This window comes from Leopardus geoffroyi, chromosome C1, assembly GCF_018350155.1.
Source record: "Leopardus geoffroyi isolate Oge1 chromosome C1, O.geoffroyi_Oge1_pat1.0, whole genome shotgun sequence".
Taxonomy (NCBI): domain Eukaryota; kingdom Metazoa; phylum Chordata; class Mammalia; order Carnivora; family Felidae; genus Leopardus; species Leopardus geoffroyi.
This window is the reverse complement of record NC_059328.1, coordinates 15,872,541-15,888,162: the sequence shown is the minus strand read 5'-3', so window position 1 is coordinate 15,888,162 and position 15,622 is coordinate 15,872,541. Positions and strand designations below refer to the sequence as shown.

Here is a 15,622-nt window from a genome sequence, read left to right as displayed (position 1 = left end):
GAGACTGTTCCTTCCTTCACTCATCCATTTGTGGCAAGAGCAGAGCGGGACTCTTGTAGCAGCTATTTATTAAGCATTTCTTGTGTGCCAGGCCTGGGCTGGAATTAACTCATTCCATCACCGTGTGTGTGTGTGTGTGTGTGTGTGTGTGTGTGTGTGTGTGTGTGTTTGAGGGGGGGAGGGTGGTTCCATTTTACGGGTGAGAAATTAGAGGTGCAGGGAGGGCAGGGACGGCAGGGACTTGCCCACAGTGAGACCATTTTGACCCTGGATTCCTGGATTCCAAGTTCTTGACCCGGCCCACTGTGAGCTCCCCCCTCGTGATGGCGGGGGACAGATCCGCCCGCACAGGCCAACGCCTCTAGGGAGATGGAACAGGGTGTCGCCCCCAGAAGAGGGTCTGCGGCTCCGTGCGCCCCTGATCTGAGGGGGTGGAGGGTCCCTTCCCCACGGAAGTGCAGTCCGCCCCGCATCCCCCATCCCCCCTCCGAGGTCCCCGCTCGGAAAGTCCCGCGAAGCCCCCGCCCCCGGCCCGCGGGCGGCGCGAACAAGCGGCCCTTTCTGCGCGCGGCGGCCCCCGGCAGCTGGCCCGTAGCCCGCGGGGGCGCGGACAATCCCGGGGCTTGTGGCCGGGGCGGGGCGGCCCGAGTTGCCAAGGTGACCCGGGCGCGGGGAAGGCGGCCCCGGCGCGGCGCGGGCGGGCGGCGGAGGCACCATGAGCGGCCGGAAGCGCAGCTTCACCTTCGGGGCCTACGGAGGGTAGGTGCGCCGGGCGGGGGCGCCCGTGTGCGCGCGGTGGGAGCCCCCCCAGCGCCCGGCCTGGGGGTCGGGTGGCTCCGCACTCGCGAGTTTGGGTTTGCGTGTGAGGGGCGCGCTTTGGCGGTATGTGTGTGTGTGTGTGTGTGTGTGTGTGTGTGTGTGTGTGTGTTTGCGCGTGTGCCTGTGGGTTCCAGCTGGCAGCCCATGGGCACGCGTGGGCACGGTGGGCTGCTCAGTGCGTGACCGCGCTTACGCATATGACTAGTGTGCGGACCCGCCGGCCGGGCCTGTGTGTGTGCATTCCTAGGTCAGGGGGAGGCCCTGCAGGAACCCCCACTTGACGTCTGAAGTTGCTGGAAGGAGAGAACTTGGAAACCATTAGCAGGCCCATGCCCACCCTAGGGCACCTGGGCTGCCCCTATCTCGTGCCACCTGGCTCACAGGAACCTTCTCCTCCCGGGGGTTCCTGGCCGTCGGGGCTTGGAGAGCTAAGGCTGGGGAGGCGCAGTGGTGGCCGGTCCATCCTGGGGGTCGCTGTCTCTCCTGACCCCAAGCGGCCACATCAGAGGAGTGTTGGGGGGATTGTTGCCTTAGGCAGGGATTTTGTAAATTGGAAGAAGGACTGGGCAGAGAGACTGGGGCTGGGGCCCTTTCCCTGTCCGGCCGAGTAGTTGCATAACCTCCCGCCAGGCCCTGCCTCCTTGTGGTCAGAGAAGCACACAGGACCCACCTTTGGGGTGCAGAGCAATTGGAGCTCACATCTATAACACCACCAGTGCACAACAGGTGCTCCTTGGGCTGTAGGGGTTGTGTTCAAGGTGCCACCCCTTGCCGAATGCCCAGCCTCCAAAGGGACCCTGGCAGAGAGGCTGGGTGGGGTGGGGGATGGGAGGGCTGCCCTCCTTCTCAGGGGCTCTGCTAGCCGCTAAGCAATGAGAGGAGCCTGGGCCAGCCTGAGAGTCCTGGTCAGCTGACATGGAGGGGCACCCCGGTTTGTGGAGCTGGGTTCTGTCGTGGGAGCTTGGGCAAGGCCTGGCCTCTCTTGCCTCACTTTCCTTGTCTGCAGATCATGAGCTGATCCCTAAGGAGACCCCAGCCCTGCCTCCCCAGCTGGCAGAGTGGTTTGGGGCCCCTTCCCCATTCTCCTCTGGCCTCCGGGCAAGAGGCAAGAGTTGTTTGTTGTCCCAACAGCTGCCCAGCCCCTTGGCCCTCAGCTGGGCAGGAGGGTGGAGCTCTCTCCAGCCCTCCCCCTGCCCAAGGTGCCCTCAGAGGGCAATGTCCACACCTCTCTCTGAGGCTGGACTTGGAGGGATTTGGGGGAAACAAAGCCTGAGCTCCTGGGGTTTAAGGTCTTCCTCTGGCTCTGCTTTGAAGGGCAGGGTGTGTGTGTGTGTGTGTGTGTGTGTGTGTGTGTGTGTGTGTTGGGGGTGGGGTGGGAGAGGAAGCTCCTCGTGAGCTCCTGCTCTCAGATCCCCAGGCGTTTGTCCCCTGGGTGAGTGTGAGTGAGCTCCAGCTCCGGGATGGAGGCAGGCTGCCAGGAAAGGGGGGTGGTTTCTTCCTGCCCACCGTAAACCATAAACACCCACACCCTTCAATCCTGTCTGGAAGCACTCTAAGTTGGCCCGTGCTGCACCCCTACATCTCTGCTCTGACCCCAAATTGCTTTAGTCACTGTCTCACTCCACTTATTCCAAAACCTCCCACACTGACCCCCACTTCTGCTGCTACCCCACTCTCTGGTCCTGGGCCCCTGCTCCCTGACCCCTGTGCCGCAACCCATTATTCCATACTCTCTCACCCCACACCTTCCCCTGTCCCTAATCTAACATGGGGGCCCCTGCAGCCTATGGGGGATGGTGACAGTGCATCAGGCACCCAAGAAGCAATATCTCCTCCAGGCCCTTCTGGGAGGGTGGGGGGTGAGTTGGGATTGGCCTGATGTGCTAAGCAAGGCTGAGTGGGAAGGGGCTGCCCCCTCACCTGCTGCCCCTCTTGCATGTATGTTTCAGGGTGGACAAGTCCTTCTCCCCTCGCCGGAGTGTGTGGTGAGTACTGGGGGCTCTCAGGAGGGGCTGGGCTGCTTGGCTGGACCTCGGGAACATTCCCAAACCATTACCACCCCCTATAATGACAGACCAGACCCCACCAACCCTTCAGCCACCCTCTCCAGGTGACGGCGTGGACAGACCCTCTTACCCGTTCTTCCCCCACCGATCTTCTCCTACAATTCTTTCTAGAGCTCCAACTTGGAGTCAAGGCAAATCAGGTTAAATATCAGCTCTGCCCACTGTCCGGGTGACCTTAGTGATTCACTAACCTCTCTGAACCTCAGTGTTCTCATCTGTGAAATGGGGACTAAAATGCCTACTTAACAGAGTGTAAAATTGTAAATAAACAAACAAACCTAAAAAAACAAAAAACAGGGCCTGGGGTACTGAAGCCCTTCACCAAAAGTGCTTCCTTCCTTCTCTATTCCTTCCCACCTCATGGCTCCTCGGGGGGTGGGGGTGGGAGTGCCCTTAGCCTTTTCGCTGAACCCCAAGTCCTCTAGTCACACTCCATACATAGCCTTCAGAACCCCCTCCTGCAGCCCATGACCTAAGTCCAAGGCTGTCCTCGCTTTGGAGGAAGAGGGGGAGCTGTGTCTGCAGCTTCCCCAACACTGAGAGCCGCGGGTGGAGGTGCAGCCTCACCTCGGGATTCACAGCACCCCCGATGCCCAGCAGGCGGGTGCCTCCCAGCTTCCTGGCACCAGCATCACATGGGCCCAGCTGGCTGCTCCTGCGGCAGCTTCAACTCCAGTGGGAAAGCTCGCATTTCCTGCCCCTGCTGGGGGCTTCCTGGGGTCCCTAGGCCTTGCAGTGCCTCCCAGGTACTAGGTGACTCCTCTCCGACACCACTGCCCCACCTGCTGCCAGAGCCCCCCTAGGAAGCCACGTCTGGGGTGGGAGGCACACAGGTGCCCAGGCTGAGCTCCAGAGCTTGCCCTTTATTTTCCTTTGATGCTCTCTGTGCAACCTAGGTCCAGCTACTGCCCCTCTCTGGGCTTTATCTCCTGCTGCTGGACCCAGTTAATCTGAGCCTCTACGACTAGGGCAAGACCATATGCTAAGCCCAGAGCAGGGATAGGATGAGGAGAGATACAGATAAAGGTGAGGAAGATGCCATCCTTTTTTCAAGGACTTCATTAATACTATCCTAGCAACTGGGGCACCTGCATGGCTTAGTTAAGTGTTTGACTCTTGATTTTGGCTCAGGTTGTGATCTCACAGTTCATGTGTTGAAGCCCTGTGTTGGTCTCTGCACTGACAGCATGGAGCCTGCCTGGGATTCTCTCTCTCTCTCTCTCTCTCTCTCTCTCTCTCTCTCTCTCTCTCTCAAAATAAATAACTAAATAAAAAAAAAAAAACACCATCTTAACAACTGCCACTTGTTAAGCACCTGCTGTGTACCAGGTACTGTTAGCTGCTTGCACTGTATCATCTCACATAATTTTTACCACCTCCCTGAATTACGGACTATAACCTCTAATTACAGAGGAGAACAGTAATGCACAGAGGAGGGAAGTGACTTGCCCAAGGTCACACAGCTATTCGGGGCAGAGCTGGGATTTGAATCTTAACCTTCCAGACTGCAGAGCCCAGAGTCTCATGCACTCTGTCCCAGGACCTCCAGGCCACAGGGTGGGTCTGAGCACTTGAGGGAAGACTTGAAGATGGAAGGGTGACCCAGAAAGCCCTCTCTAGGGAACCCTGAAGGAAGTGTCAGAGATGAGGGCCCAGAACTGAGAGTAAGTAACCAGCTGTGTGACTTTTGGCAAATCCATTCCTCTCTCTGGGCCACAGTCGATACAACTCTAAAGTAAGATTTTGGAATCACCAGGATTTGCCCATTACCCACAATGCCTTGCCCCACACCTTCCTCGCTGGAGATGCTGTCCAAGGTGCTAACCCCTGAGGCCCTCTCTCCTAAGCAACTGCTTAGCTCTCAGCCTGTGCCTGGCATATAGTTACTGCTCTGTAAATGGGGGTCATATTGATTATTAATTATGATTTCCTGGCCTGTGATTCAAAGCCTTTATCCACTTACCCTTTTCAGTCTGGAACTCACGTCCCTCGTGACCTACATTTCTTAAAAAAATTTTTTTTATTGTTTACTCAATTTTGAGAGAGAGACAGAGAGACAGAGAGAGACAGTGTGAGCAGGGGAGGGACAGAGAGAGAGAGGGAGACACAGAATCCAAGGCAGGCATTAGACTCCGTGGTCAGCACAGAACGCGATGCGTGGCTCGAACTCACAAACCGCGAGATCATGACCTGAGCCCAAGTCAGACGCTTAACCAACTGAGCCACCCAAGGTGCCCCTTTTGTAACCTGCATTTCTGATCAATGGGAATATGGCCCCTGAGAATACCACCTCCATACCTTTGCTCACATTTTCCCATCCCCTTGGCATGTCCTACCCTCCCATTTCCACAAGCCCCCACCACACCTCCGGCCTACCTTTATCACTGTCTGTTGAGGGTTTTCTTTCCTGATCCCCACTCCCCATCTTCCTATCCTTAAAATCCCTCCCTCTGCTCATTATGCCTCACATTAGTCTCATTTCTGGGATAGTGGAAAGAGCACGACCTTCAGAGCCTGACTTGAATCGGCCTCTGCTGCACGTTAGTGGTGTTACTTTAGGCAGGTCACGTCCCCTCTGAGCCACTTGATGTGCAATGCATGTTGAATTGGATCCCTCAGTCCAGTTGAATGTGTCCACATAACGCCGTGGTACCAGGCAGGCTCCAAGATCCTCGAGAACAGGGGTTCCCTGGGTTACTTTTGACTTAGGCTCATTTTCTAGCATGAGTCACCAAAAAGCTGAGCTGTATTCTTCCCATCTCTCTGTCCTCCACACAGTCTTACACAGCTGCCCGAACCCAGTAAATGCTTAATAAATGTTGGTGGAATTGAGTTAAATGTGGCCAGAGAGTGGAACAGTTGAAACTTTGTCAAGTAGGCTGTGAGAGCTTCCTGGAGGAGATGCGGTTTCCTCTGCCCCTTTTTAAAAAAGGGTTAAGAGGGGTGTCTGGCTGGCTCAGTTGGTGGAGCTGGAACACGAGACTCTTGACCTTGGGATCGTGAGTTCGAGCCCCATGTTGGGTGTAAAGAATACAAAAAAGATTTTTTAAAAAACTTTTCAATGTTTAAAAAGGATTAAGAAGTTGGGGCTTAAATTGAGGAGCAGTCAGGCCTGGTAGAGGCCAGATGTGGCCAGATCATGGCTGGATTCCCCTACCCCCTGCCCCTCATCAGCAGGTTACCTGTGGTGAAGAAGCTCAGAACAGGTGTGAAAAAAGAATGGGGCCCAGTGGGAGGATTAGGAGCCAGTGGGACAGTGGGTGACTCTGCTTCTGCAGACCTAATGGGTATTGGGCATTTAAGGTGGATTCAGATGGTGAGGGGAGGAAGGAGGTGGAGTGATGTCAGGGTGGGGGAATGGCCAGGTAGAGTCGTGCAGGGGAGGGGTTCTGGAAATGGCCTGAGAAGAGGACCTTAAAGCTGGGAGCCTGGGAGGAGGAGGCAGGACCCAGCAAGGATTAAGTGCCAGCGGGTGCTGAGCATTTTTTCCCTAGGCGTTTGTTTATGGTGGTCTCCGTTGTGATGACACTTTTTTCCAGGCATTTGTTTATGGTGGTCCATTATGATGACACTCTTGCAGGTTGGCAAGAGTGCCCCCATTTTGGAGGCCAAAAGCAAGACTGAGAGCTGGTGAGGGCTGGATGTGAATCCAGCCGTTTCTCCTGCCAAGGAAGGGACCTTGGCCAAATGAGGAAGCCACAGGAATGAGGGAAGCTCTGATTATGGGCTGAGCTGATCCTGAGCACCTCCAAAACAGAGGCCGCTGCCCAGCCCCACGTATCCCACTGGGAGGGCCCATCCGGTCGCCCAGATATCTCCAGGAAATGCTACCATATATGAAGCATCTCCTGGGTCTCGGGCCCTGGGCCGAGCCCTGCAAGTGAGTCACTTCATTCCATCCTTATACCAGCTTTACAAAGTGGAGACTGTTACCATCCATTCACCATTTTACAGACGAGGAAACTGAGGCTCAGAGAGCAGACGCGGCTGGACCAGGGGCACACAGTGAGCGGTGAACCAAGACTGGTAGTGCGGTCAGCCTGAGCCCCTGAGCCCAGACCTTTAGCCCTCGCTTTCTCGGATGCTGTGTGTGCTGAGTGCGGGGCTGCGGTGGGTGGCCCCTGTCCTCAGGTGGCTCCTCTCTGTAATCACTGAGCTGGAAGCCCTGGGGGCCCGTGTGCTGCTGCAGGAAGCATGAGGCTGGCCTCATTAGTGGCTCTGAAATGCCAGGCAGGCACAGCCCGCTGGGCCTCCTCATCTATTATGCATCTGGTGGGCAGGCCCCCGGCGGGCAGCTGGCAGAGCACAGGATGGGGGAGCCAGCAGCTGCTTCCTGAGCCCACACCTGCCACCACACCTCTGGGCAGGGACTCCCCCGAGGCAGCTCCTGCCTCATTCCCCCGGCCCAGCTAGGGTGAGGGGGTCCCACTGCAGCCAGAGGCACGGATGCTGATCCCCAGCTCATTAGCCTGCCTGTCCCCGCAGCCACTCCTGAGAGAGGCTGGGACCTTGACTGAGCTGGGCTCACTTGGGGCTAGGGTGGGCAGAGGTAGGCTGAAACAGAATCTTAGGTGCACAGGCACCTGACTGCACAGATAAAGTGTGGTCACTTATTCATCTTTCATTCATTCATTTATTTATTCAGCCACAAGTAACTACTGAGCAACACTACGTGCCAGGTACATTCTAGGGACTGCAGTTCCAGCAGAAAATGAGACAGACCCAGTCCCGATCTTCAGAGAGCTTGGTGTGGCCAGTATTTCACATCTTTGAGCCTCAATTTCCTCATCCATAAAATGGGGAATAGAGGAGACAGTCTGTCAATAGATAAGGACAGAACCGCAGTGGTTGTGCTCAATTTTAAAGATTTTATGTATTTATTTTTTTCAAATATATATTTTTAATGTTTATTTATTTTTGAGAGAGACAGAGACAGAATGCGAGTGGGTTGGGGCAGAGAGGGAGACACAGAATCTGAAGCAGGCTCCAGGCTCTAAGCTGTCAGCACAGAGCCCGATGCAGGGCTTGAACTCACGAGCTGCGAGATCATGACCTGAGCCGAAGTTGGACGCTCAACCGACTGAGCCACCCAGGCGCCCCTAAAGATTTCATTTTTAAGTAATCTCTACACCCAACATGGAGCTTGAACTCACAACCCCAGGATCAAGACTTGCATGCCCCACCAACTGAGCCAGCCAGGTGCCCCAGTTGTGCTGAGTTTTAAAGCAAAGATTCATGCTACCTAGATCTTACTGTGTGCAGGTCTGTGTTCCAAAAGCACTTTCCATATATTGATGGATATAATCCTCATAATCACCCCATGAGGCAGCTACTGTTACTACCCCCGGTTTAGGGCCGAGGAAAATGAGATATAGAGGGGTTACAGAGCCTGTAAGTTCTCTTGGCAAGACTGAGATTTGAACCTAAGTAGCCAGGCTCCAGTTTGCATATCACCCTGTGCTGTAAGGCTGGAGGATGATGGAGGGAGTCGCGCAAGGCCTTTCTGAGGTAGCGTCTGAACCAAAACCTGAACAATGAGAGGAGCTGGATGTGGGAAGAGATAGCAGGGGGAAGGAGGCATTCTTGTCTGCAGGAACAGCAGGTGCAAAGGCCCTGAGGCAGGAACAAGCTTAGTGTGTCTTGGGAACAGAGAGGAGGCCAATATGGCTGGAGGGATGAGGGAAAATGAGATCCGGGCGCGTGGGTAGCTCAGTTAAGCCTCCGACTCTTGATATCAGCTCAGGTCACGATCTCACAGTTCATGAGTTCAAGCCCCATGTTGGGCTCTGCGCTGACAGTGTAGAGCCTGCTTGGGATTCTCTCTCTCTCTCTCTCTCTCTCTGCCCCTCCCCTGCTCATGGTCTCTCACTCTCTCTCAAAATCTCACTCTCTCTCAAAATAAAATTTTAAAAAATCTGAAAAAATGAGATCAGGTGTGGGTTTGGAGGAAGAGGAAGAGCTAGACTGAGCAGGGGCTTATAGTCAAGGTAGGAGTTTGGATATGTCAGTAACTGACATGCAGAACAACTGAGTCTCAGACTCCTGGCTTTGTATAATCCTAGAATCAGAGAATTTGGGCCTCCTGGAATCTTGGGAGATGGAAGAGACCTTTGAGATGCCCTCCTATGACCTCCCACCTAGCAAGGAACCCCTTTTTTGGTTCATGACCATTTTGAGTATTGGAATGAGGCTTTGGGAGGGGTCTCCTACGAAAAATGGGCTTTTATTTTCAAGACGTCTCAAAGCCCACCATCCCTAGTTGAGACCATCTTGACCTCCGAGCAGCTCCTTGACTAGCCCTTCCTTGCTCACTCCTAGTGATAGGAGGTTCACTACCTCAAAGTAGCCCATTCCATTGCTGGATATCAAAAGTTCTTCCATGCTTACAATCAGCTGCTTGAGCCTGGATGTAGCCTCTGGGGCCTCCCATTGCCCACAGTGGCCCTTTAACAAGATACGGGCAGTGATGTTGCCTCCCCAAGTCTGTTGTTTCTACACTCAACAGCTACTTGTCCCAGCCCTTTCTCATTTTCATCCTCTATTCAGCTCAGCTCTTGGACTCCCTTATCTTTCTATGGGCCCAAGAGATGCCCCCTTCTGAGAAAGGTCATTTCCTTGTGTGTTGGGGCAAGGGGGGGTGGGAACTCCTGGGAGAGACCTCAGACCAGAGAGACCCCCCCCTTCTTCCAAGAAAGAGCCCCTCTAGCTTAGGAGACAAGAGAAGGTCCCCCTCCTGGGGGACAGTTCCTGGGACTGCCACTGTTACTCTGTGTGATCTTGGGCAGTGAGTCCCCATCTCTGGCTAGTTTCCACATATGCCTACATTTGGCACAACGAAGAGACACAGGAGGTCCTCGAGCACTCTTGCTGCTCTCAGGTTCTCAGTCTGGTGGCCCTGCTTGCTTCTCCGTCACAACGATGTCAGACTCAGGTCCCTTTGTAGGTGGCACAAAAGGGAAGATTTAGGCTCTGTTTTTAGGCAGACCTGAGTTAGAACCAACTTCGGGTTTTCTTACTTGCCGTGCGGCCTTGCAGAAGGCAGTTTGGCTCTCTGAGTCTCAGATGGTCCATAACAATGAGAACTGTATTGCTTACCCCATGGGAGTCTTAGAACGAAATAAGTCCAGTGTGTGTACTCGGTGGATGTTTTCCCTTTCGCAGAGCATTTGCATTTTGAGAGAAAAGACTCATTAAACCAAAGAGAGACTCATTAAGATTCTAGTACTAGAATTTTAGGCGCTGTTGAGGTGGTTTGGTTGAGAAGCAGTGGTTAAAAAGGGGACTTTGCTAATATTCCCAAATCTCCTAAAGGCTTTCCTCGGGGCAGGGTCTTCCCCAAGACAGTCGTTCATTCATTCAGCAGATTAATTCAACAAATATTTAGTGTGGGGATGCCCTCTGAGGGCCAACCAGACAGTGGGGACAGGGCACTGGAGATGACACACAAGGCCACGCCCCTTGTGGAGTTCTCAGTCCAGAGCAGGAAATGAGGAAAGAGGTGGTGCTAATGGAGGTGATAAGCATCGGTTGGGAGGCTATGGGGAGTTCTGAGAAGGACTCCTCCCCCACACCTAGGAATCGGGGGAGGCTTCCTGGAGGAGGTGACCCAGCAGCAACGTGGAAGAGAAAGGCGTGTGATGGCACGTGCTGGACACAGGACAGAACTGGACCCGGCAGCTGAAGGTGGCAGGGGTAGCCGTCAGGTCACATCCTGCAAGCCCCACCGGAACTTCCTGTGGGTGCTCCAGAGGGTCTGAACCCCCAAATCACCACTGGGCAGAGGCCTCCCATGGCCCCCATCACCCGCTCTCCTCCCCTCTCCTGGAACTTCTCTGCCCTGTGCTGTGGGTCTAGTGCTGTGTATAATGTAGGTTCACTTCTCCGGGTCTCGTTTTTTACACCTGTAAGTCAAAGAAAACAAAAGCACCTACTTCGAAGATTATTGTGGGGATCAAATGAGATCATGTGTTCCAAGGTGGAAAACCAGGCCTGGCCCAGAGCGATGCCTTCGATGGCGGTTAGTGCCTGTCGTCCTTATGTGCTGGGCCCTGCAGGAGGGGCAGCATTGTGCGGATTCTGTCCTCTGGAGGCTCACCAGCTGCCAGGAGGTGAGAGCTGCCTACACATGAGCGTGTTCCCCAGCCGTGGACGCCAACTTTGACACTGTCCCTAAGAACGCTGGCTTATGCTGCCAGACGGGCCTGCACTGAGTCCTGGCTGGGTGACCTTGTGCAATGACCTCCCCCCCACCCCCCCCGCCGGCTGATCCGTGGTTTCTTCCTTTGTCCGGTGGGGGTATTAGCAGTCCCCACCTCAGCGACAGGGAAAGGAATGACAAGGCACTTTGAAAGGGCTGGCCAGTGCACCAGCTTCGAGCCACATGCTGGAGGAGGGATGGAACCTTCTGGGTCCCTCCCAGGTGTCCTGGAGAAACATCACCCTCGCTCTCTGAGGCTCATTTTCCTACCTATACCATGGGAAGATTGGCTACAAAACACTTCAGTGTGCTGGGTTTCTAGCAGAGACAGATAGTCCCTAATCTTGGCCTGGTCTGACTGCTGTGTGATCTTGAACTAGAGACTCCACCTCTCTGAACCTCAGTTTCCTCACCTGTAAATAGGGACAGGCTTCACCTCACAGGATTCTTTCATGGTTTCCATTAGCCATTTGTCCATTCAACAAACACTCATTGAGTCCCTACCGTGTGCCAGGTAGCGTCTAAGAATTGGGGATCCAGAGGCAAACCTGATGGATGTGGTATCTGGCCTCGTGCAGGTTACCCCACGGTCCAGGAGACAGATGCAAAATGAGCTAACAGACAAATTAGGTAATTTCAGATGGATGATGAGTAATGAGGGATGGGGTGGGTGGGAAGGGGTCCCCCTTTTCTAAGGGTATCATGGAGGGCCTCTCAAGGCCTCAGTGGGAAGGAGCTGGTTGTGGTAGTTCAGATAGAGGGCAGAGTGAGTATAAAGGCTTTGAGGCAGGAATAAGATTCTTTGCCCCATCTCAGATCTGGAACATTCCAGATCACCTCCTGGCAGCAGCTGGAAGGCAGCTGAGCAGGCAGGGGTTTGGAGGCCCTACCTTCTCTCCGATCAGGAACTGCTGTTCACAAGGCAGGTCCAGGGGAGGGGGTGGGCATGTGGGCAGGCATGCAGGACCAGGCTTGGGCTGGGCCCCAAGTGAGCAGAAGGTCCTCTGAGCTGGCCCCTGCCTGGCTGCCCTCCTGCCCAGAAGTATTCTGGGGTCTGTCACAGAGACCCTGAGCCTGGCTATTTTAGGAGGGGCTTGGGGCAGGGAACTCATGCTTGCTTTCTCTCTCCCCCCAAGCCATCCTGGGTGTGGACACTGGCCACAGAGTGCCTTGGCCTTTCCCACATCTGGCCCATCCACGGGGCCAGAGTTTCTTTGAGGTGACCCCCTCACACGCACATGCACGTGCACATAATTTCCATACTTATGCTCATGGACTTGACTCTCGTCCAGACAGCTTTGTCATGAACACAGAGTTATTAACACACACAGTCCCTCCTGGAGCAGAGCATAATTGGACATCGACAGTGTGCCAGGCCCCCAAACAGACCCTGTCTTCACCCGAGGAAGCTCCATTTCTACAAGGAGAGATGGACCGTGGTCTAGGTCACACCAGGACATGTGCAAACCAAACTGGTCAGTCTGCGATGGCCCAGGTCAGGCTTCTGGGGAGGCTGGTCAGGGTGGTGACAGCTTGCCCCAGTGTGAGGCTCCAGAAAGACTGGATAAGAGGGTAGTTTACGTGGTGTGACGGGGGAAGACGGGGAGAGTGTAACAGGTAGGGGGTGTGGGGCCTGCCGAGGCCTGGGGGTGGGACAGACACACAGGGCCTTGTGGGCCACGTGCAGCCCGCATGTGGTGAGAAGCCACCAAGGGCTTTTAGGCAGGCGGGTGACGTGATAGATACAAACATGCTCACGTACAAACCCCCGCACGGCCCAGACACGAATGCTTTCTCTCCCACCCACATTTCACGTTCCTGCCAGGCCTCCATCTACAACCTCCCCCACAGAGACACTCACCCTTTCTCACCACCGAGCAGAGCTGCAGAAAACCCTGAGGGGGCTACTAGAGAAAGTGTCAGACATCTGCCCCGCCTGCTTGCTGACTGTGGGTGGCAGGGCCCTCTGGTCCAGCCAGGATCCTCTGTCCACTCCACAGGCGCACGGATGTGCACATGTGCCTTGCACACACACGTGCAGGATCATAACCCTCCCCTGCACGTGGAAGGTGGCTTCTAGCTTAAGGAGTACGTTGACATGCATTATCTCATTGAATTCTCCCAGCAGCCCTGCAGGAAAGCGTTGTCCACACTGTTTTACAGCTGAGGAAACAGGTTCCAGAGAGGTGAAGTGACTGGCCTCAGGCCACACAGCTAGAGCTTGACCCAGCCAGGATTGGAACTCAGGTCCGTCTAACTTCTAGATGTGTTCACTGGCCCTTCCAAACTCGGGCACAAGTGGACGTGCTTGTCACCTTTCCAGCCTGTCACTGGAAATGTGGCAGGCGACCTTCAATGACAAATTCTTCAAGAAACAGGCTGATCAACATGGAAAGTTATTTGGAGCCCCAGTGCATGCCCACCTGCCTAGTGACCCCACAGCCTCGGGGGGTGAAGTCAGTGGAGGGGCTGGGCACTTGCCAGCCTGCCAGCCTGGGGCAGCTCAGGGCATGAGCTGAAGCCAGGAGCAGAGCCCGCATTTGCATTTGCAAATGAGGCAGACAGCCCTGTCCCCAGTGGGCTAACCCCAGCTGGCCTGGCTCCCAGGACATGACAGCTGAGGTCCCAGGGGGCACAGCCCTGTGCCCAGCTGCCTGGGCTGCTTTTCTCCTGTTTTCTCTCTTCCCTGACCCTCAGAAAAGGTTGCCTCATGCTTAATGTAGGGGAAAGAGTGTGGGCTTTAGAATTAGCCAGAACTGGGGATACAGCCCAGCTGTCACTCCTGGCCAGGGGACTTTGGCCATGGTATTTAACCTCTCTCCATATCAGTTTCTCCTTCTTGGACTAAGGAGTAAGGATCTCCTTAAGATGATTGAGAAAGGTAAGGGTCAGGTACTCAGAGAGCTGACTTATAGTAAATGCTCAGATTTCCTTAAAAACAAAATCTCCCCGCCCCACCCACCCCCCAACTACAAAAATAATAAGTGCTCATTGAAAAACTCCAAACGGGACACCTTGGTGGCTCAGTTGGTTAAGCGTCCGACTTTGGCTCAGGTCATGATCTCATGGTTCTTGAGTTCAAGCCTCACATCAGGCTCTATGTTGACAGCTCAGAGCCTGGAGTCTGCTTCAGATTCTGTGTCCCCCTCTCTCTCTGCTCTTCCCCCACTCACCCTCTCTCTCTTTCTCAAAAATGAATAGACATTCAAAAAATAAAAAATAAAAAAAAAAAGAAAAACTCCAAACAATGCAGAAAAATATATCCTATAGAAGGCAGGAGTTCCTGGTGGTCCCGCTTCCTAGAGACAAGCCATGTGAACTTTTGCATTTAATTTTTAATTTTCACAAGTGAGATTTTGGTTGTGCAACTTGCTTTTTTTTTTTTACTTAACAATAGGCCTCAAACCCCTTTTTCCATCAGGACAGAGGCCCCCTTTGTGATCACTGCATGGTCCCTGACTGTTTGCATGTGCCTTAATGCATTTATCCAGCCTCCTTTTAATGGACCATTGAGGTGGCTTCTAGATGTTGGCTATTGCAAACACTGCTGCAGTGAATGTCATTTGTTCATATATTTTTGTGCATTTGCGTATAAAGGGAGTGGCTGGGCCAAAGAGTATTTACATTTTTGTCCATAACAGGAGTGGCCAAAACCTTTACAGAGAGGTGGTAGCAATCCATATGCCCCGGTAGAAAAGTCTACTTCCTCCAAATAATGGGGATTTACCCACTGCCTCTGTCCCTGACCACAGAGATCCCAGAGCCATCAAGAGGCAGAGATTCCAAGTGGGGGAGGTGCCTGAGAGGTCATGCTGCCCTTACTCCTGTCCCCACACCTGTCTCCCCATGACATCCCTGGAGGCTCTGCTTGCCTTTGCTCAGTCCCTTACACGCTCGTGGTTTTACTCTTGGGCAGCTCCAGTCCACTTTCTCACAACCTCCACCTAGGAGTCCTGCCTGAGTCCTCAGCAGCCCACAGAGGAAGCGAAGAAGGAAGAAAGGAGGAGAGAAGGGAAGGCCAGGAAATGCTCATGGTTAATGTTTACATACTTTGCATGTAATAACCTATTCAGTCCTCATGACAACCCTTGAAGGCAGGCACTGTTGTTATCCCCATTGCACAGATAAGGAAATCGAGGCTCAGAGAGGTTAAGCAACTTGCCCAAGGTCACACAGCTGTTAAGTGGCAGAGCTAGGATGCAAACTCAGGCAGTCTGGCTCCAGAACCCACACCTGTGATGTTACACTGCCTCTCCCAGCAGGAGCCAGTGATTTATTGAACACTTACTATATACTGAGTAGCTCCAGGCTAGTCAGATTGTACGTATAATCTCTAATTTATTCTATACAACAACCCTGCAAAGTAGGTATTACTGTTTCATTTGGGAGATGAGGGAACTGAGGCTCAGAGAAAAGAAGAGGCTTAGAGGAGCTGAAGGGCCCCTCCACAGCCCCTGCCGGGCAGAGTAAGCCCTCCAGGGTTCTGGTTCACTCAGTCCTCAGCAGACCCAGCTCAGTGTAGTGTCTCATCTTCCTGTTC

General features: G+C 53.9%; 1 protein-coding gene across 4 annotated transcripts in view; it reads left to right on the top strand.

The window, feature by feature from the left end:
• Nucleotides 1–685: 685 nt before the first annotated feature.
• Nucleotides 686–15,622, top strand: part of LOC123597337 (RAP1 GTPase activating protein) — a 49,957-nt gene continuing 35,020 nt past the window's right edge. For 2 of the 4 annotated variants that reach the window (XM_045476001.1, XM_045476002.1), the window contains exons 1-2: nt 686–759; nt 2,769–2,804. In XM_045476001.1, coding sequence (XP_045331957.1) covers nt 716–759; nt 2,769–2,804 — 80 coding nt within the window. In that variant the 5' untranslated portion in view covers nt 686–715. The remainder of the gene's footprint in view (nt 760–2,768; nt 2,805–15,622) is intronic. The other 2 variants (XR_006712088.1, XM_045476003.1) reach the window with 2 other exon arrangements.